We start from the raw sequence: 22,080 nt of genomic DNA, 5'->3' as shown, positions 1-22,080 counted from the left end.
AGAAGGCAAAAAATTGTGGTCTAAAGAGTTCTGAGGAGAAGGGGATAATCACTTCCCTTGGCCTGCTGGCTCTGTCTCTGTTAACCAAGTCCAGGTTTTGTTGCCCTCCTTTAGCTGCCAGGTGCACTGTTGGACCTTGTCCACCTTTCTGTTCACCAAGATACACAGATTTTTTTCCACAGCTCTGCTCCGCAGATGGCTGTGCCCCACTGTTGAGGCCTTCAGACTGTGCCAGCACTGGAGCTGCTTGACTCATTGTTGTCCCAGGAAACAGGGATAGAGAAGATAGTGTGGTTAGAGGACAGCACCAACAGACAGACAAGCACCTCCTTACAAATGCAGTATGTGTATGTCCATGGAGATACTTGCACACCAGACCTTCACCAGCAGACATACTCATGCTGGCCAAGCACAGGCACATGGTCCCACTTGTGGATCCAGTAGTTAATCTGCCAGAAGGTCATGCCACTCACAGCAGTTTGACAATACATTGGGGGCAGTTAGAACTGGAACTACATTTCAGGCTGGAAAAGTGATTAATAGTATCCAGCTGCTGCATTTATGCACCAGTTCTGGGGCAAGCCATTCAACCCCCCACCAATGGTGACTGTTGCCTCCTCACACCTCCCAAAATGTTTGAGAGATATCTAGACAGGTGGTCACAAAGTTTGGCCAGGTCTGGTGTGCTTTGTCCTAGAGTAATCCCTTACAAGTCACATCCATTGCCCTTCAAAGCCTCCTACCCTACTCCTCCTTATCCAGCTATCCCATAATGGCTCATGCAGAGGCAGCAACACCTGCACTTTCCTGATTACCTGCCAGTGGGATGCTTTTCCCATGTGATTCAGTATCACAGGGAAGAATGACACATTTAGGGCCAAAGTCAGAAATCGGAGTGTAAGTGTGCAATTTTGAATGCCAGAATACAAGAAGGCTCTAAAGCTGTTAAAGAGTATCCAAGGGAGGCCACAGAAATGGGGAAGGGTCTAGAGAGGAAGAGTATAAGTAGCAGTTGAGGCCACTTGACATATTCAGTCTGGAGGACATTGAGGGGAGACCTCATCACAGAGACCTCCCCTGAGTGGAGGCAGAGAGCCAGCTCTGATCTCTGCTCTCTGGGACCTGGGACAGGACCCCAGGAACAGCTGGAGCTGTCATGAGGGCATCCCAATGGATCAGTATTAGGAAAAAATTCTTCCCCCAGAAGGTGGTCAGGCACTGAACAGTCTCCCCAGGGAATGGTCACTGCACCAAGGCTGCCAGAGCTCCAGGAGCATTTAGACAATGTTCTCAGTCACAGGGTGGGATTGTTGTGGTGTCTGTGCAGGGCCAGGAGTTGGACTTGATCCTCAGGGGTCCCTGCCAACTCAGGATATTCTAGGATTCTGGGATTCCATGGACTTTTCTTCCCTGTATTCAGTATTCCAAATACTGAAGACAAATTTCTCATTCACTGTGCACTGCCAGGACTTGTGGCAGGTCCTATGAAATTAAACCAGCACCCTTTTTAAATTCAGGCACAAAATATTTATTATGTGATCAAGAACCTGCCACTGAGTGGAAAGTGTATTGCATTTTTGTGTGCATAATTTGAACAGAAGCAGTTGCAACTGAGCACAACGTAAGTTCTACTTGCCCTCACTCATTCCAAAACTAGGCAGTGGCAGACCCAGACTATCACTGACCAGTTTAAGACATCATTTTCCTCTGCCATATACCCAAGGAATTATTTTAGCTCTGGAAACCTCTGGCTATTTGACAATACTAGAGGAAGGAGCTGATTGGCTTCCCCCTAGGCAAGTAGATCTTTCCCTTTTAAAACAAAACATATAAAGCAGAGCCACAACTCTCGATCTCTTTCTCTGAGTGTACAGAAACGTTTACATGGTGTTACCTGCATATTTCACTCTGACATCACTGATGGCCTCTACACCCCTGTCTAGGCTGTAAGCAGATGGGGTCCTCAGGAAGCCAAGGTCTGTGACCATCAGGTTCCTGGAGAAAGGCTTGACTGATGTCTGCAGAGGACTGTGGTGAACCCACAACTCCTTTGTGGTGCAGAAGGAGTAACTTGCAGGAGGATTGCGCCGTATCCCCAGGTCTTTAATTGTGCAGTAGGTAACCTCAGGGCACAACTCCACATCCTTGATTGTACAGAATGTGGGTCGCTGGAGGGGGATTTTGAAGCTGCTGAGATGCATCATAGGGTTTCCTGTTGACTCCCTCCCTTCCAGCAGTGGATACCACATGTTTTGGATCTGCAGGGACTGGTGCCAGGAGGGTTGTCCCACCAGACACATCCATGCCAGCCAACCTGCTAAAACCAGCATGGTCAGAACCAGCAGAGCCAAGGAAGCCAGGTAGAGCACCCAGTGCAACAGGCAGCAGTGCCTCAGTATCCATGGCCCCCACTGCGGACTGTCCCCGCCAGCCTGCAAATGCAGCAAGGATACAGCCTGTCCTGGGATGGAGCATGGGCAGATGGGAGGAGGAGCAGGTAGGGGGGAACACGCAGGCTGGATGAAGTGTGTGGTGTCCAGGAGAGGTGGTAGTGTTGGGGCCTGAGTGGAAAGCATGGTATCGGCCGACATCAGAGGAGGAGATGGGGATCTGACAATGGAAGAGGTCTTACTCATGGCTGTAGAAGGCACCGCTGTGGTGGACCCCATGAGACTGCCATAGATAGTGCTGGCAGCAAGGATGGTTTGGGGATGGCCATTGGTGCTAGCAGGGCTTCTGCTCATAGTCATTGGCAGTGAGGTGGCATTGTCAAGGGTGGGAGGTCTGTGCAGGGTGATGATGGTAGCAGCAGTGAGAATGGTGGGGGTCTGTGTAGGTGTCATGGTGGGACTGACTGGTCTAAGAGTGGTGGTGCTGGGAGCTCTGATGCTTGTCCTTACCACAAGCAAAGTGCTTGGTGAAATGGTGGAGGTACGAGGGGTGCTGAAGGAAGGTTTGTTGAGGGGAGATCTTGTGGTAGTGAGGGTAGGAAGGCAAGATGAGGTGACAGCATAGGGCATAGTAGTGTGCTCTTTGGGGATGAATGGATGTAGGAGGAAGGTGGTCATGGTAGCTTTCTCTGTTGTTTCTTCCCCATAATTATATTCATCCCCTCCTTCCTCATCTGCATCCTCCATGATGCTGCAGTTAAGCTTGAAGTGAATGATGGGTTTCTGCCTATGCTCAGCAGGGCTGTGGCACAGTACCTTCTCAGGTGCGACCTCCACCTTTGTTTCCTCCAGGCCCCGCTCCGGTTGATAAACAATGTCAGCATTCTTCTGAATCCAGGTCTGGAGGTAGTGCAGGTCACAGTTGCAATGCCAGGGATTCTCAGTGAGGAAAACATACATGAAGAGGCGCCCCTTTGGGAAGAAGTCAGTGGGCAGGGTCCGCAGCTGATTCCCTGAAAGCCAGAGGGTCTCCAACTTTTGTAGATCCTGCAGCAATTCCTTGGGTAGCTCCTTCAGGAGGTTGTCTGAGAGGTCCAGCTCCCTGAGTGCCCTCAGCCCTGCAAAAGCCTCCTGGGGCAGCTGCTGCATCTTGTTCCCTCGCAAGTCCAGGTTCTGCAGCTGTGGCACGGTGCGGAAAGCCCCTGGGGCCAGTGTCTCCAGGCTGTTGTGGGCCACAGCCAGGTGGGTGAGTGCAGGCAGGCCCTGCAGGGCAGGCAGGGCTGCCAGTGCATTGTGGGACAGGGTCAGCTCCTTCAGGGATGGCAGCAGAGCTCCCGTGTGCAGAGCCACCAGCCCATTATTGGTCAGGTCGATGTCTTCAAGGTGGGTGAGAAGAAGAAAGGCAGTGGTGGAGAGGGACTCCAAGCGATTGTCACTGAGCAGCAGGATGCCTGTGTCTGCAGGCAGGTCCGGGGGCACTGTGCTGAGAGCCTGCCCCGTGCAGTTCACCTCCAGAAGGTCTTTGACCTTGTTCATCTCTGAGGTGCAGAGCTGGGCTGGGGGCAGCAGAGCCAGGAGAGTGATCACGGTCAGGATAAGGACCTGCATGGCCTGGAGGGAGACAACTGAGGGGTTTGGGTGCAATCAGGCATGAACCTACACATTGCCTTTCTTCCCTGCAAGCACATGCAAGCATCATTTGCAGCACAACTGGAATCCCCTGTTAGACCCTCTGGCACCCTCTGAGCTCTGCAGCTCCTCCCTGGGATGGTGGAAGGGAGGGATGAATCCCACACCTACTGCCATGTTGTCCTTGCAGGCCAGCATTTTGGCCCATTTGTTCTCCTTGTTCTCTTTCATAGTGAGGAGAACCTGACTCATGGGCCTCTTCACAGCAATGCTTTCTCCACTAGGGCAGCATTGCTGCCCTCACCACTGTAAAAGCCATGCCCCTGCAGTGTTTGTGTCCCAGCATACCCACACCCAGCTCAACCCAGACAAACGGTGTGCTGGAACAATCTCCCTGAATATGCTCTTACTCAACACCAGCTGAACCCTCTGCTAGGCTTGCAGGATAGGAGCAGGAATCATGTGAAGGGAGCTTCCTGTGCACTGTCTTCCATGAGCAACCAGGCCCCTGTGAACACTGTGACTCACCTGCAGATCTTCCAGTGTTGGCTCTCCTGCTGCTCTGCCTCCTCCTGCCCACAGACCAGGCAGTGCTCTGGGACAGTGATAGCGGGGAGCTGCCCAGCCCTCTATCAGCACATGCAGTTGTAGGAAGGAAGCTGTGGTTTCCTGAGCAGCTAAACCCATCTCCTGTCCTTTTGCATTGCCCTTGCTTTGGCTGCACTGCCACATCACCACCTCTCCTTGCAAAATGTCAATTCAGATGAACAGGCGTTGCCTCAGCAGCAAATGGTTGTGGCCCACTGCAGTCGGCACTGGATCCTGCTTGTTCTGCTCCTCAAGCCAGTTTTCCCCTTATGATTTTCAGGAGCCCTTGCAGAAAACAATTCCATTGCCTTCTGGAGAGGAACTGGGCAGGAGCATTGGCCACAGCTTCTGAGAAGGGGCTGAGATGGTAATAAAATTACTCTATGCCCATGATGCTGGAGGAGCCCTTGCATCTGGATGCAGGCCCATCTGGACCAGGATGCCTTGAGGCTCAGGACATCTACTGCTGTCTGTGATAGGAGTGAGATGGACTGAGGCTCTCTCCTCAGCAAGTGTAATTTAAAGCCCTATTCTCCAGCATGGCAAGTCTGTGAATGAAGATGCTCTTTGCTTTTTTTGACAGATGGACTCCATCTGCCCCCAGTAGACCAGGTTGTTCAGACCAAGTCTGAACAAACCCCTGACTGTGGCACCGGTCCTGTAACCATTTGTTGATTCTCCAGATTCAACTGGCTCTTTCAAACCCATTCCCTTTGACTGGGAAGATTGATGAAATAACTACATGTGCTCCAGAGTCAGCAGCTACTGCTGCTCCCAGGGCTCTGTAATCCTTCTTGATGGTGCTCAGACTGCTCTTGACTGTATCACTGACACCCACATGAAACAACAGCAGCAGTTCATGGTGGACTGTGCAAGGCATAGTAGTTCTCAGTGAGATATCTGGTACAAATCCATGGTAAGCCGCATAATCTAGAGAGTGCAGCAGGCCAGTAAATAGTGTCTCCATACCTCTCAGAAGAGAGCCTCCTCCTACTGATACCCTCTTCTTAGTGGTGTTGATTGTTATATGGGGAGCAGATTATGCTGCCTTACAGGTTGTTATGTGGGGAGTAAATGGGTCTGGATGGAGGCACTGGCAGTAGACAGGGTAGATGGTGCAGATCTCTGCGTTGGAGTTGCAGCCTTTGCTCTCAAAGGAGTGTCCACTATTCTGCCTTGGAAGTCAGGTAGGAGGAACGTCTTCAACCTGTGCAGATGGTCACACAACATGCCTGGGTGCTGGAAGACAGAGCTTAGATGCAAGGTACAAATGGTATGCGTGATGGTAACTGCATTGGGGTACTCATCTGCAGATATCTGTCCCTCTGCCATGGAATCTTAATTTATAATGGTATCTGCAGAAGAAATGGAGCCTGAAATGATACCTACATTCACAACAGTAACTGCAATGGCATCTGTGTCTGTCTACGAGGCATGAGTTACTTAATCTTGGAATATAAATTGTTCTTAATAATATTCTTGCCCTCTTTTAATTTTATTTTTCTTTTTTTAATTCTTCCTTGTCCAAACAAAGAAAACATGGACAGGGTCTTTGGGGATTGAGACAGATGTCATTTTAACTAGAACCTCTGATTCCCCAGGCTTTTTTGCTTTTTTTTACTTTTCATTTTTACAGTCAAACACACCTGTGTGCTTTGGCTGCTCCATTTCCTAGACCCCACTGTTGGAAATTACATAACTTTTCTAATTTTTAAATTAATGGGTTTGACTTCTAATTATTTTGAAAAATAATTATAATCAGTATGTAAGTTATAAGTCATGTGTTAGTCTTAAATCACTTTTAGCCAGCATTTAGTACAGTTGTCATATGCCGCTTTTTTGGGAGCACGGTTTGGGAAAATTACAGAAACTTTACATTTTGCTAAACTAACTCTGATATGCTTCAGTGAAAAAAGGCTGGGAGAGAGAGATATATTGTTGAAGCTGGCCATCTAGAATGCAGAATTTATGGACTACAAGGATCTTTTGCAGAAACCAGAAGATAAAGAGGAGACTAACAAAGACTCACTATATATGTTGAAAAGTCCCTTCTGGAGGAAAAAGATACTAAAAAGACTAAAAATATGGACTAATTAGCATAAGAAGCAAGAAAGAAACAGCCAATAGAAGATAGCATACTAATTATGAAAGATTTATGTAATTTAGAACCAATGAACATAATTTCTTTGTTTGCTAACAATGTATAAATAAGTTTAAAAGTTTTGTATGGATGTATTTGTCAGAGGCTGGAATTTTGTTTGCCATACACACACATCTGGACCAAGGATAAAGTAATGCCTCACTTGTTAACACTGAAAAGACAGTGTTAGAGGGTTTTATTTATCCTGATGATGTTGGGGGATTTAGTAACAGAAGGATAGCAGAAGCATGCTGACAAGTAAGACTAGCTTGCCCCTGTTTTTTCTGTTTTATATATTGCCTGGCTCACATCTATTTGTCCGCTGCTGAAGCAGTGGTATCACTGCAAAAAGCAAGTGCAGAGTGTGTTCTCCAGTGGGGTCTGGAGATACAAACACTGACTCTACTGCAGTTGTTGGTGGCTCCATATCCTCTTCTGCAAGAGAGTAAGGGAAGGCTGTAGTCAGGTCCATGTTGAAGCTGCGTGAATGTCAGAGGCAATGAATGGATTTCCTTTGGGCATGATCAAAAATGCAGTAAGGGCTGTGTGTCTTCTAGTGATCATTTCAACTGGAGCTGCTGCTAGGCCAGCAGCAGGCTGGTGAGGCATTGCTGGGTCTCTCCTCTCCATTGTGATCCATGGTGTCTCCTCCTGCCAGCTACCAGAAAAAGAGCCTGGCTGAAGCCCCACACAATCCTGGTGGGCTGTGTAAAGCCCTGAAGCCTTCTGCCCAGGCTGAGGTTCTTTGTGCCCTTAGCATCTCCCTGGGAAGTGAGTGCTTGTGCATCGTTCTCCTGCAGTAGTGTCCCCTACTGGCTGATGTCTCTCCTGTACTAAAGAGGAGGGGAACATGCAGGATGTGGAGGAGGTCAAAAACCATACACGGTGTAACATGGTGTATATTTGGTCTGAGCAATACTGAGCCCTGATGTGCTGTATGTTTACATCTCTAATGTTGCTGTCACCACAGAATTATGCAATGCTATCTACACGTGATGGGATCTGCAATGCTACCTGCATGTGGAATGCTATATGTAGCACTTGTTATGTCCAACAACTCAGTGAAGATAACATTGCAGGTGCAGGTAGCATTGAAGGTTGTCTTATGTCATGGTTTGACACTGACCAAATGCCAGGCACCCACCAGAGTCGTTCACTTACCTTCTCCTGCTACAGTTGGGCAAAGGAGAGGGAAAAAGATGAACGATGGGCTCATGAGTTGAGATAAGGAGTTGGAGAAAAAAACATTCTAAGGGCAAAACTGTCCAAATTTAAAGGTATAAAGTAAATTTACTTTTAGCAGAGTCAGCAGAGGATAATTAGAAGTAAAATAAGCCTTTAAAACACATTTTTCCTCCCCAGCCCCTCCCTCCTTTCCCCCAACAGCACAGGGAGACAGGGTGTGGTGGTTTTGGTCAGTTCATCATTGGAGATCTTCTGTTCACTGAGGGAGAGGAGTCTTTTTTCTGCTATGCCATGGGGTTCCTCCCATGGGCAAACAATCATCCCAAAACTGTTGTAGCATGGGTCACTCATCCATGGGATGCAGTCTTTTAAGGATAGGCTGCCTTAGTTTGGAAGCAATGGCCCTCTCTCTCTGCCTCTGGAAGCAAGGGTCCTCTCTCTCTATTAGGGTCTCCCACTAGAGAGATGCTTTTTCTGGTATCCACATGCTTTTTCTGATATCCACCAGCTGCAGCATGAACACTTTTTCCATGGGCTGCAAGAGGATATCTTCATCCCTGTAGACCTCATGCATTACAAGGGGATAGTTTATTTCACCACAGTCCTCACTACAGCTTGCAGAGGAATCTTGGCTCTGGCGCTGGAAGTGTTTCCTCCCCCTCTTTCTTTACCAAAGACCTTGGTGTTGCCATGTTGTTTTCCCTCATGAGTCCTCACTTTCTCCTCTTCTCTGACTAGAAGAAAAACTGCTGCTTGTTGATACTATTGCCAACAAGTTCCACTAATTCAAAGATTCCTGCAGGATCCCACAGCACTGAGAAGCTGATCTCATCTAGGTTCCACGCTGGGGAATCACTGCCCATGTTTCTGCTGCCAGCCATGCAGCCCCGCTGCCATTGCACAGGCAGTGGTGACTGTCACCATTCAACGCCTCTCCTCATGCAGGGCACTGAGAAGGGGAAGCTGCCAACACTGTTCCTGCCCTTCTGCCTGTGGCACAGCTGGCTGTGGGCAGCCAGGCAGGCTAGGCTTTACACTGGCCACACCGAGATGGCTGCAGCAGTGGCACTCCAGGAATGGCCCCTGGTGACATCTCACCACTCCTGGAAAAAAATTATATGTATGTTGTTTTGATTTTTCTTCTCAAATATGTCATCACAGAGGTGTTACTAACCTCTCTTTGGACCAGCAGCATGTCCATCTTCAGAGCCATCAGAGATTGGTTCTGTTGGACATGGTGGAAGCTTCTAGCAGTTTCTCACAGAAGCTACCCATGGCTCCCTCCTGCTACCAAAAACCAGGCTGTGCCAAACCAACACACCACAGCAGACCCTATTGCAGAGGAGGATACCCACTGTAAAGATATCTTTGCAGATGAAGATACCATTACAGACCCCACTGAAAATGCGGATGCTATGGCAGATGCCAGTGTAGATGCATAAAAGTAACTTTTCCACTAGTGATTTGAATAACTGGAGTGAAGAGCATAAAAATTTCAGGGACGACCCCAGTAAAGTGGCAAAATGATTTGATAGTAAAAAACTAGGTCCCAGATTGAGGTGATATTGATTTAATGCTGACAGAATTAACAGAAACTGAAAAAGAATTAGTGATTAAAACAGCTAAAGCACATGTGCAGGGACAAATTTCTAGTGGAGCCCTACAGGGTAATGTAGACATGCTACTCCCTACCACAAATCCTCTGTGGGATCCGAATGATCCAGGTGAATGTGTCTCACTCACCAGATACTGGGAGTTAGTAAAATTTGGATTAGAGAATGCCGTTCTGAAAGTAGTAAATTCAGCATTAATGTATAATTTTAAACAGGGACAGTATGAGTCTCCTACTGACTTTGTAGATAGCCTCCTAGATAGAGCAGCAATGCAAAAGTTTACAACTCTTGCTCCTGCTTCAGAAATGGGGGAAGCAGCAGTTAGTCTCCTTGATGCTAGGACAGCCCACCCAGACATCGGACAGAAACCACAGAGATTAAAAGAGCCAGATAATAGAAATTTACAAGCAATCACGGAAGAAACATGGAGAGTATATAATAACTGAGACAAGCAAGAGAAGAAAAAATTACAGGAGCCAGTGACAGTTTTAGAGCAACATCAAAGAGGAGAACATGGTCAGGGATGAGGCAGAGGCAAAGGTAAAGGTGGAAATAGTAGAGGTGGCTCAAATCAATCCCAAGGGAGGTTAGGACCAAATCCATGTGCTTACTGTAAGAAAGCATTGGCATTGGAAATGCCAGTGCCCAGATTTACCAAACACTACATGGGAAGCTGTGGTTGCAGCAACAGATAACTGTGAGTGATGGGCACCAGCAGATCTTTCTTACTGGAGTTGTTGTTTAAGATACAGCAAAGGAATGATAAAGAAATTGAATTCTTAATAGATACAGGGATCACATTTTCAGTTTTAAATCAAGCTTTAATGCCTAAAAGTGAAAAACATATCCAAGTAGTGGGATCCACAGGCCAACCAAGAAATGTCTTTTTCTTAAAACCATTAGAATACAAATTGGGAAAAGGATGGGAATACATTGATTCCTCTATCTACCAAATTCACCAAAATCCTATTAGGCAGGGACCTCCTTGAAAATTTAGAGACAGCAATTGAGTTTAGAGAGGGAAAAATGAAATTTAAAGTACCAGAAGGCAAATTGATTTTAGCATTACGTTGGCAATTGATACAGGACCAATGGCACAATAGTACAAATGCAAACAATAGTAACTATTTGGAGCAAATAATGAATTAGGTATACCCAGGAGTATGGAATACCGAGGAGGGAGATATGCTCCTGGGAGATCAAAATTGGCCGACCCTATTAAAATTGAACTACAGACAAGAGCCAGACCAGTGGTTAGGAGAAATTATCCCTTGAGGATAAAGATCAGAAAAGGGATTGAACCAATTATTATCAAATTTTTGACACTAGGATTTTTGAAAGAATGTGAATCCAATTTTAATACTTCTATACTACTAGTAAAGAAATCTAATGGAAGTTATAGATTAGGGCAAGATTTGTAAGCCATCAATGGGATAGCTAAATGTATCCACCCAGTAGTTGCAAATCCCTACACTTTGCTAACTAAACTCCATGATAATCTTATTTGGTTCTTCATCATAGATCTCAAAGACACTTTCTTCTGTCTGCCATTTGCAGAAGTAAGTCAAAACATACTTGCTTTTGAATGGGAGAACTTGAGCACAGGCAGGAAAACTAACCTCGACGATGCTACCTCAGGGATTCAAAAACAGTTAAACAATTTTTGGGAATCAATTGGCCAAAGAATTGGAACAATGGCAGTCTCTGCCTGGAGAGGGAACACTCCTATAATATGTAGATGATTGACTAATTGCTACAAAAACTATCCAAGTGTGCTTTATATGGACAATAAGTCTATTGAATTTTCTTGGACTAAATGGTTATCAAGTGTCTCAACAGAAAGCTCAGCTGGTGCAATACTAGGTGTCCTATCTTGGATATGAAGTCTCTGGAGGACAACTCTGCAGTTCCCTGGGAAGGGAGCAATCTGCCAAACACCTAAGCCACAAATGGTAAGAGAGCTCTGTGCTTTTCTTGGAATGACAGGTTGGTGCTGGTTGTGGATATACAACTACAGACTGACGGCAAACCCTTTATACAAGCTAGTTAAAATTTTGAAATGAATTCCGCCTTTGAATAGTTAAAGTGCAAGCTCATGAGGGCCTCAGGCTGGGGACTTCCTGAGGTGAGTAAACCGTTTTGGTTATTCTCACATAAAAGACAAGGAGTAGCCCTAGGGGCTGGCACAACACCTGGGTCCTTACAAAAGGGCAGTAGCCTATTTTTGATACTGTGGGCAAGGGCTGGCCCACCGGCCTTAGGGCAGTTGCAGCAGTGATTGTGAACATTGAAATGGCACGGGAATTTACACTAGGAGAGAAGATGACATAGTGTCTCACACGGTGTAAGCTGTTTTAGAACAAACCATTGGCTGTCTCCTTCAAGGTTCCTAAAATACCAAGCAGTCCTGGCCGAATATGATAATATTGAAATTCGAGTGACCCATATTATTAATGTTAAAAATTAGGGCCAGGAGAGCTTCTTCTCCTTTTTAAAAGCCTTTATTAAAAGATTTCAGCCTTGGGGTGGGGGCTCGAGGGGTGCGCACCGCCGCCTCTGCTGCTCCCAGGTTGACATCAAAGAGGAGGAGCATGTTGGCCCTGCTGTCGTCGACACCAGGTCCAGGGGTCTCGTCCTCACGGGAACATCCAAAGACCTCTGTTAAATGGCTCAGAGTCCAGGGGTCCTATTCTGATGGAGCTCGGTACAAGTCAGGGCGACACTTGTGACCTCTTCTCTGTTGAAAGCTACTTCTTTTCTTTATTAGGTGTTATGTTTCTTTTGTAAGAACTCTTTCTAGGTTGGCTGATTCAAAGGTTTATTTCACTCAACTTGGCTATATGCCAGCTCATTTGCATATTCTGTCTGTGGGGCAGCCATTTTGTGAGGTATGGGTAGCTGGCAGGGCCATTTTTAGGCCACATGGAGAGCAGAGCAGAGATGGTGGGAGCAGCGGGCGGTTTCCCGATGGAAAAACAAGAGGAGGGGGCTTTGGGGAGGATCAGCAACACACAGGAGAACAGGAGGGTACACAGGGTGAGTACATAAAACAGTAACACATGAGAGAGCAAAAGGAGCACAAACGAATACAATGAATACACTGGACTGCAACACGTAGGTGAACAGGGCCTACACAAATGAATACAATGAATACAATAAACGGTAACTTGTAGGAGGGCAGGGCGTACATAAATGAATCCTTGGGGTGGAAGTAAGATACAGGAATTACAACTACTACAGGCAGTAAGAATAACGGTAACAGAACGAGACAACATGGGAGAACTAACATCAAGGTGGGGCCTTCATAGCTTCTATTTCTTACAATAACACTGCCTGTTTTCTGTAAGGAAAAGCTGAAGTTGAACCTGTAGTACACAATTGCCTAGAGACCATCAAAGCTGTGCATTCCAGCCTCCCAGATCTAAAGGAGGATCCACTCCCAGATGCCATGAACTGGTTCACTAATGGCAGCAGTTTTGTGAGACAGAGAGTGCGACAGGTAGGGTATGCTATGACTATAGTCTTGGAGGTAATTGAGTCAGACCCATTACCAGCAGGAAACTCAGCACAAAAGTCTGAGCTGATAGCCCTCACTCGAGCATTAGAACTGGCAAAAGGAAAGAAGGTTAATATTTGGACTTATTCCAAATATGCTTATGGAATTGTTCATGCCCATGCAGCCATATGGAGAGAAAAAGGTCTCCTGCCTGCACAAAGAAGATTGTCCAATATGCAACTGAAATCCCCAGGCTCCTTGAGGCAGTGAAATTCCCATTGGAAGTGGCAATTATACATTGCCGAGGGCACTCTAAAGATAACACTCTCCTGGAAGCAGGTTTTTTTCCCCATTTGGCAGAGGGTAAATCTTCCCTAGCTCAAGTCTGGAGATCTGTTACCTGGATACAGACACAAGCCTCCTTTCAGGCTTCTTTCTCAGGACCAGTTAAACAGGAGGCTGGGTTCTCAATTCTAAATCCTCCCATTCCATTTCACACTGAAACAGCTAAGTGCTGGTCATCCACCCAGAATGTGGTGCCAGACTTAAACAATCCTCCATTCAGTTATCATCAAATCTGTGGCTGCACAACTCTGCAGACAACAATGCCTCAGTTACTGTTAGAGGAAAAAATGGGGCCACCTCCTCACTTCACAAATATTTTAGCACTAGAATTCCTTTGGCACAGCCCTGTACCTGAGGACCACATAGCCTATTGCAATTCTGGGTTACCTTCAGCATAACTTAAACTTAGTAGAAATAGCCTATGCATTTTCTCTGCTCAACAAATTCCTTTGCCATTCCTAAGTGTGGCCATGGGATCACCAGAAAAGCAATATTTTCAAAGAGTATTTCCACATTCCTGAATAATTCACACAGGAGAAATCAGTTTTTGCAATCAGTCCACATAAAATTCCAATTCCTTTTCTGGGCCCGGGAGAGCTCAAGCTGGGGCATTATTCAACCTTTCTATTAGTTTTCTTGTAATACGCTATTAATCCTAAAAATTCTCAGAGTTTCCTTTCAGTCCTGGGCAACGGTACTTCTCCTGGACCCACTCTGAGCCAACGTACTACAAACCTTCCATCAAAATATGCCCTAAACATTCAACCTTTCTCTCCATCACCTGTGCCTTCCCTTCAGGCACTCCAAGCCTCACCTCCAGCCAGAAAACGGAACAATTTCACAGTGGCTTTCCCTGCAATCTCATGGGCCTGGGCGTCCACTGCAGCCCCTGCCCACAGGGCTTTGGGCACCTCCTGTAACTGAGCCCTGGCTGTCCCATGTGGTGGTGTGGAATTAAGTTCATAATAAGTTTATTGGGTTTGTGCAGGTTGATTATACAATGGTATGTTCCTTGTACCCCATTTTTCCCCTGTTGGTATTATCCTGTAATTCCCCAAAGTCATGTAGCTCTTCAGTTATTTGTCAATCTTTTCTCATAGTCTGTGTAAACCCCTCCCTGTTGTTTCTGATTGGTTTCAGTTATGTCACCCCATGTTTGTACCACCTCTTTAGTTGAAACCCATTGGTTGTAACCTCCTTACCACACCCCATTTCACTGCTGTATAAAACGGCAGGTCAGAAGAGCCTCTGGGGCGGTCTGAGCATCTGGCAGGTGGTAAAGCGGTCCTGTAGGTCCCCCAAATAAAGCTGTCATTTTACCGGACTGGCTCCTGCCTTCTTCTTCTCTGTCATTGTCAGCATTCTCCACCGCCTCACACAGCCTCTCAGGACAAGAACTCACAGGGATCAGCAGGCTTGCGTGACGTGCCTAGCTGTACCCTTTAGCCTGCTGCGTTGCCTGAGCTAGCCGAGGCAGGCAGAGAGACTGAGTTCTCTTAAAGGCACCGCGACAGTCCCACAGCCTTGGCTCAGTACCTCCCTGTGCTATTTGCCTTAACCATTGTTGCCCGCTGTCTTGGGTTATGTAACCAAAAAAAAAGTGTATTCTATTTCATCTGTTGAAACCAGTTGGGGAGATGTTTGTTTGTTTTTTCTTTTATCTCTTGTAACTCCAGGGGGGAGGGTGGCCTTCTGATAATAGGCCAGCTGTTAAAACCAGGTGGGGCAGTGTTTCTTATCGCTTCCACCACTGTTCACCCTCCAAGCGGAATATCTTCTGTTAATGGGCCACTAAGGCTCACCAGTGACATGACACATTACACCATCCCATTGTGAGATGTTCCACCCAGTGGGGGGGGGAGCCAGCCATTACTACCAAGATGAAAACTGAGCTGTAGGAACACCAAGCATCCACTTTTCCACTGGATTCTCAGAGGAAGACCAGACTCATCTCACCGCCACTACAGGATCATCTCTACTCCAACAGAACCACATCTGTCACTCCAGGAGGACTTATTTGGACTGCTTCCAACCCTGGCCGACAGGGTGTCAGGTCGTATTCCTGACTCCATCAGGGTTTTCTAGGACTTTTGTTTGTTTGCTTGTTGGTTTATTTTGTATTACTGTATTTGCATTTTGTAATATTTCTAGTAAAGAACTGTTATTCCTATTCCCATATTTTTTACCTGAAAGCAAAATTTTGAGCAAATTGCAAAATTGTAGTGGTTTGGAGCGGGGGGTTTACATTCCCCATTCCAGGGGAGGCTCCAGTTTTCTCTGGCAGATACCTGTCTTTCCAACCAAGATGCCTGCTCCAGGCATGAGTTGCTGAGACCCTTTCTCAGTGCCTCTTATTGTCCCCCTTGGCCATCCATGTTCCCCATACTTTCGCCCTCTGGGCACACACCATATTGCCCACTCTGGGCACCCATGTCCTTGTAACTACCTCTGGGAGAATGTGCAAATCATTTCAACATTCTCCTAAAGTACCCCTTGAAGGTATTTTGGGATCATCAGCCCTATAGTCAAGACCCTTTTTTGACTTTCTTTTTTGCCCATCCTAGGCGTCCTGCCATGTTTTATTCCCTGTGAGAAATGAAGCCCACTTTTCAGTTGAATTTTTAAAAATTTAAACAATAGGAGACAAAATCAATAAAGCAAAAGTAACAGCGCTGGGTGCATAGCTGTAGATGTAGCCAGAGGCACATCAGTCAACCATAGCAACTCTTCTTATATTTTCTTTTGCATTTCTATTTGTCCTTTCTATTGCATTTCTATTTGTCCTTTCTATTGCATTAGTCAAGTATATATTCATAAACAATTATACATATCCAAACATTTCTTTGAACTTGTTTACATATTCCAGGAACTTTTTTGCATGGTCCTCCCTCTGATCTGCTTTTTTAGAGCATGTGCAGTAATCTTGGATGTGATTTTGAGGGTTGTGTGTCACCTCCTTACAATGTCTCCCTTTTCCTTGGTTTCAGCAGGTGACAGTTGTTGATAGTTGAAGTGTCAGTAGCAGGGTTCCTCATTATGACTGTTCCTCAAATGTTATCTGACCATGGAGACAGTTTAACTATTTCTGTCACTGCAAGTTAACAACAATACTCTGACTCAACATCAGCTACTTCACAAATATATCTGAGTTATTTTAATTATTGTCAGTTATTTAGAAAAATAAAAGCATTACTTATTATTTAGCTATTAACTATAGCTACTTTTGCAAAAGTTAACATTATATTATAATGCACAGCACATAGCATCTATTTTAATATTTGTGAAAGCCAAAATTATAATATGTGTTCATCACAACTCAAGGTGGTACTTACTGGTGAGATTTGCCAAGACCCTTCTCGACTCTCCTTTACTGCCCCATCTGGGCATCCATGTCCTTTCCTATTGACTCTGCATGGACCCCCTGTGGTTCGTCTCTGCCTGAAGACTCCTTCATGGTCTCCCCTGGTCCACCTCTCATCTGTCTTCTGGACAGCCTCAGGTAGCCCTGTGCCAGCCAGCGCCGAAGGGAGCTGATCACTAGAACTAGGTGAGGCACGCCTCCAGCTCCTCTTGCCACATGTCGAACCCAGAGAGTGGAAGGATCCTGGACCGAGGCTTTAATTGTCAGGAAAATCCACAAAATGCCAGAGGTTTATGTCCAAAAAGGAGACAGAGGAATCCTGCAACATTATTTTGAACAAAGAGAGAGAGTCCACCTGGGGCACACACCCACAGGTCTTTTCTCTTTTGAGGTTTCAGAGGGTGCAGACTCCCTTTTATCCTAAACTTCTGGCCTCACGGTGCCCTCTTCCTTTCTTCATTGGCCTAGGTACTAGGAAGGTACAGTCTTCCCAAACTGCCTACCACATATTCCCCCTTGAACCTGTCATTTTACCCCAAAGTTCAGAAGTTCAGGCTTGTGCAGACCTTTGTCTATTAGGATCCAAACTGTCAGGGCCTGGTAACAAACCTGCTGCTTGAAGTTTGTAGAAACATTAAGACCCGTTCCAAAGACATTAACACCCATAACCTTCACCCACCAATCTATTTGTGAAGACATTAGCTCACATCTTTCCTCTCAAAACATACATTTTTAGGTGGTTCAAACTTTAAAAATGGTGACTTTCATGATTCTATACATAATTAGTGTGTCTTTATAAGAGTCTGTTTAAGCCTGCTTGTAGGTAAAACCGGAGACTGATAGATAAGAATCTTAATAGTTTCCAAGGAATTGTTGCTCAACCTAGGCCATGCTAAGTTCCTGAATTTAAAGATGATGAACAAAAGTAAGGGGTGTGTTGTATTATATGTTAAGGGTGTCCCATAGTAAGCAATTTAAGAAGTCAGTACCCTTTGAGTACCATAGCCAATGGGGAGGGAAGTAGCCAATGGAAGGGCTGTACCTTCCTAGTACCTCAGCCAATGGGGAAAGGAAGAGAGAAACGTGTGGCTGGGAGTTAAAGATATGACCAGGAAAATAGGATTAAAAGGAGGCTTTGTCCTCTAGCAATTTGAGAGACCCCAGAGGAATACCCCATGGTCTCTCCCTTTATTCAAATAAAGTTACAGGACTCGTCTGTCTCCTTTTTGGATGTAAAACTCTGGCATTAGGAATTTTTCTGCACAGTTCTATTTGGCTTGGTCTTGGGGCTGTTTTTTCTAAGAGCCAAGTTGGAGATCCTGGGTCCCCTATGTCTTGGCTTAAGACAATTTAAGAGGTGGATGCTCTCAAATGGCTTCTCCTATTTATAGTTTTCATCAATCACTTTCCACCAATAAGGAGAAATGAATACGAGTAGATACAAGAAGTGAAAAAATAACAGACTACTACCAGGTGAAACCACAATGGGCAAAAATTAACAGTAATCGTCACTAGTTCCAAAGTTGCTGAAGTCTCAGGGACTCCCAGGAACAAAGAGAAACTCAAAATGGCAGAGTGATCCCTTGCTCTGCATGGTGGTCCCCACAGCCTACCAAGTGTGGGGAGGCAAAGGGAAAATGGTGGCAGCTATCATTCCTGTCTCTCTGGCAGTGGCAGCTCCGTTGGCAAAGGTGGCTGGCAGCCTCTGGCAGCTGGTACCTGGTCAAAGGCTAGGACTCATGGAGAGATTTCTTCCTCTCAGCGGAAGATATCGAGACAAGGCAAAGCAGCTGGGCTAGGGTGGCTCTGTGTCTGCTCGCCTCAGCCAGATGCTGCTGGCGGCTGTGGTGGACTGGACAGAGCCAGGCTGCTTCACTCCTCTCAGCACGATGCTGCGGCTGCAGACAGGTTTTGCAAAATTTAGTTTGGAACACATTTTGACTGGGAAATGCAGCTTCTTGAGTTGCTACTGTTGCAAGTAGTACCAAGCAGCAAGAAAAAATCAAGCAGCAAACCAGGAGGCCAAAGAGAGAGACAGCGCTCTTCCTGTGTGCTCCGACTTTAGAAAGCTCAGGCGCTGCCCAGCCCCAGACCCTGTTCCATTTTCTGGCTGCAGGCTCCTAAAGACGCAGTAATGATTTTTTTGCCACAGATAGATACAGATGACAATAACATTTTGGGTTACCCAGGACACTCTACATGAAGACATTTCTTGTTTGTGTTTGCCTTTACTGTGTTTATGGTAATTACAGGTACACAGTGTATTTATTATTAAAACTAAAGTTATTATTTGTTCCCATCTCAGAAGAGTCTGATTGTCAGTGTTCTAGCATTTCTTGCATTTTGGGGAAGCAGGGGATTGGGGTATATTGTATGCATTCTTAAACCCCATACCTGGGGCTTTTGCATACTAGCTACAGAGGATAGAACAAGGGGTGCCAGCTGGCCACCTGTGCGAACAACATCCATCCCATAGAGAGTCTTATTAGTTTCCTAAATGAGCCTAAGGGATTATGGGGAACAGTAGTACTAGTTTGACCTGTAATTAAACTAAATTTCTTCATAATATGTTTTATGGGGCCTATGTTTTGGATTTGTGCTGAGAACAGGGTTTATAGCACAGGGATATTTTAGTTCAAACCCCCTCATTAATAGAGTTAGAATCTGAATTGGAATCCCAAAGACAAACAAACAAATAAACAATTTTTAAAAAATTAAAAAATTAGATCCCAAACCACATTTTCAAGGTCCAAAGGATTATTTTTCAGATTTAACCTGGAGTTTTTCTGGCACAAACACTATTTATGATTCAATCGTTATGAAGAGGGAGAACTGCACACATTTTAAATCACCAGAACATGAGTTTGGAAGAACAAATAGTCAATTGAAAGTCCACACCCACATTTTTAGACTACGAAATCGCTAAAATTTGCTAAAATTTGCTAAATTTCTAAAAAGTAATTTATAATTGCCAAGGTTTAAGCTTTTAGAGGTCAAAGACGCATTTAGAGGGTGCAAAGCATTATTTTTAAGGCCTAAAGGTCCAAAGCCTCATTTGTGAGTCCAAAGGCTCATTTTTGGCTTCCTTTTTAGTTTTCCAAAGCCTCGGTGTTGGGGACAAAAGCCCCTCTTTAGAATTCAGTCTGCAATTTAGCCGTCTCCAATCCTTCTTTTATGACTCCAAAGACCCATTTCCTCATTCGCTTATGAATAAAGCAGGTCCCAAGAGACTATGGTGAGGGGGTGAAAGTGCTCATCCTTCCTTCTCTGTGATGGTGTGGGTGTTCTCTGTGTTACACTAGGAAGCATGTCAGCTCCAACAGTCTCTCTGTGCATGGCTCATCTTCCATAGCTTTTTGGGCAAGCTGAAAAATTTCTATGTACCAGCTGTGACACTTGAGACAGGGACCTGCAGATTTTAGAGATTGTCACAGCTTTTGCCACTGAGGATCAACTCACCAGCATGTGGCAGAACCAAGATGGGCTTCTGGGAGAGGATGGAACCCACCTTCATGACTCCCAGGATCACCCCCTGAGGTACAGACATCTGCAGACACTACAGGACTGTCACCAGGACCCACAATGCAGCACTGTGGGACACAACAGCTGTCCTGTGGGTGTCTCCATCGGACGCTGCAGACAGCAGTGACACACCTGCCAATGCCCCACAGCCCCACAGGTGCTGGGAGAGTTGAGAGCCAGCAAATGCAGAGCACAGCCTGGCTTTCCTCTGCTTTCCAGAGTGAGTGGCTGTCTGGCACACAGTTGCTGGCTACATGCAACAACAACTCTTGCTGTACAAGGTAGGACAACACCCATACCCTCATCTGCATGGAGAAGTGGAGCATCTCATAGCCCTGGAGCAGAGCCTGCAGTTCCTCTTGCTCTCCTCAGAGAGCAAGAGACCCACCTTAAAAGGTCCCACTCCACTTTCAGGAGACCACCTCCAAAACTGAACATGTTCAGGGATTGCTTCCACACAGAAGGTAATAGGACAGAAAACTATTGCTGGCATTTAGCTCCCCATGACAGCCTAAAGCTTCATTTCTTGGCAGTGGAGAAGAATCACTAGGTTCTAAAGGGTCTTTTGTACCATCTCACCTATTAATTTTTTCATGCCTAAAGCCTCCATTTTAGGGCCACAACCCTACTTTCTGAGCTTCTAACTTGTTTTTTATTATCTTTTATTGCCTGTAGGACCTGATTTGGAAGGGCCAAACTTTCATTTGTAGGGTAAAGGTTCATCTGTAGAGCTCAAAGCCTTCTTTAGAAAGTCCAAAGGATCTTTCTGGGGTCCAAACCCTCTTTTTAGCTTCCACAGATCTCCTCTCTGGGACCAAAATAAATGTGAGGCTCTGGACCCTGCAGATGAAGTTTTGAACCTTCCAAATAGGACTTGGAGCCTTCAAAATAATGCTCTGAGCCCTTCAGATGAGTCGTGGGATTTGTGCCTAAACAAGGTCATTTGGACGTAAACCAGGATGTTTTGGACCCTAAAAATGTAATTGTAGCTCCTAAAAACAAGACTAAAATATATGGATACTAAAGGAATAGCCTTAAAAATGGGCTATTACACCCCAGAAATAATTTGTTTTAACTTCCAAATGAGGCATCAGGCATGAAAAACATAAGGCATTGAGCCCTCAGTGAGGAGTTTGCACCCCAAAATGATGCTTTGTTTTGTAATGTGCTCTCCTGAGAGGTGGATTCCAAAGAATCCTGGTGCTAAAGAGGCAGCAGGGATGAGAGAGCCAGGGTGAGAGAGAAGCTGGGTGGGGGCCTAGCAGCCATCCAAGGTCCACCCAGCACAGTTTCTGAAGGTGCTCCTTTGGTATTGCTAGTTCAGGGTCACCCTGAAGCTGACCTTAAGGGCAGAGAAAATTAATTGGAAATGAATCGTGAGAGCCCATATGATTTGCTACACAAGTCACATGGACACATTCAGGTACCTGGGAAGAACAGAACAGAAACCCCTAGCACTGCAAATGTGCCAGCCAGACCAGTGACCAGGTTCATACCTTTCATTCCTTTGGCTGCTGCAGCTCCAGGAAGAGACAGGAGCTTGGCTGGTGGGTGAACCTTTTGCCAGGGGAGATCCAGTGACTTCTGGTTGTGAGAGGTGCCTGGGTTGTGGTAGCCACTGGGTTCCATGGGCACAACAGGAGATGTCCGCATGCAGCCTTGTGTCACAAAGGGGCAGAGATGTGGCACGTGTCCAGCCATTGTGACCTCACCTGCTCAATGCGTGGTATCCTGAGGAGCAGACCAGCAAAGATTGATCTCGTCTTCAGGAAAACTCAGCTCCTTTCTTTGCTACTTGCATGTCTGCAGTT

At 45.9% G+C, this 22,080-nt stretch overlaps 1 protein-coding gene across 2 annotated transcripts; it reads right to left on the bottom strand.

Annotated features, from left to right (window-relative positions):
- Positions 1-1,527: 1,527 nt before the first annotated feature.
- LOC134554405 (platelet glycoprotein Ib alpha chain-like) lies at positions 1,528-6,580 on the bottom strand. Of its 2 annotated transcripts, none has more exons than XM_063404952.1 (2): positions 4,548-6,580; positions 1,528-4,015 (listed from the first exon to the last, which is right to left on the bottom strand). In XM_063404952.1, exon 2 carries the CDS (start codon positions 3,996-3,998, stop codon positions 1,881-1,883), a length of 2,118 nt encoding a protein of 705 aa, XP_063261022.1. In that variant the 5' UTR covers positions 3,999-4,015; positions 4,548-6,580; the 3' UTR covers positions 1,528-1,880. The 2 variants fall into 2 exon arrangements, with proteins under 2 accessions (XP_063261022.1, XP_063261021.1); XM_063404951.1 differs by having other exon boundaries at positions 1,528-4,001.
- Positions 6,581-22,080: the final 15,500 nt, after the last annotated feature.

Source organism: Prinia subflava, chromosome 8 (genome assembly GCF_021018805.1).
Source record: "Prinia subflava isolate CZ2003 ecotype Zambia chromosome 8, Cam_Psub_1.2, whole genome shotgun sequence".
NCBI lineage: Eukaryota > Metazoa > Chordata > Aves > Passeriformes > Cisticolidae > Prinia > Prinia subflava.
Note: the sequence above shows the minus strand (reverse complement) of the source record. Positions and strands in the feature narration are given on the sequence as shown.

Coding starts and splice junctions, on each gene's coding strand:
- LOC134554405 (XM_063404951.1), bottom strand. CDS start 4,751: ATGTGGCAGTGCAGCCAAAGCAAGGGCAATGCAAAAGGACAGGAGATG. Junction 4,002..4,547: donor CAACACTGGAAGATCTGCAG/GTGAGTCACAGT, acceptor GTCTCCCTCCAG/GCCATGCAGGTCCTTATCCT.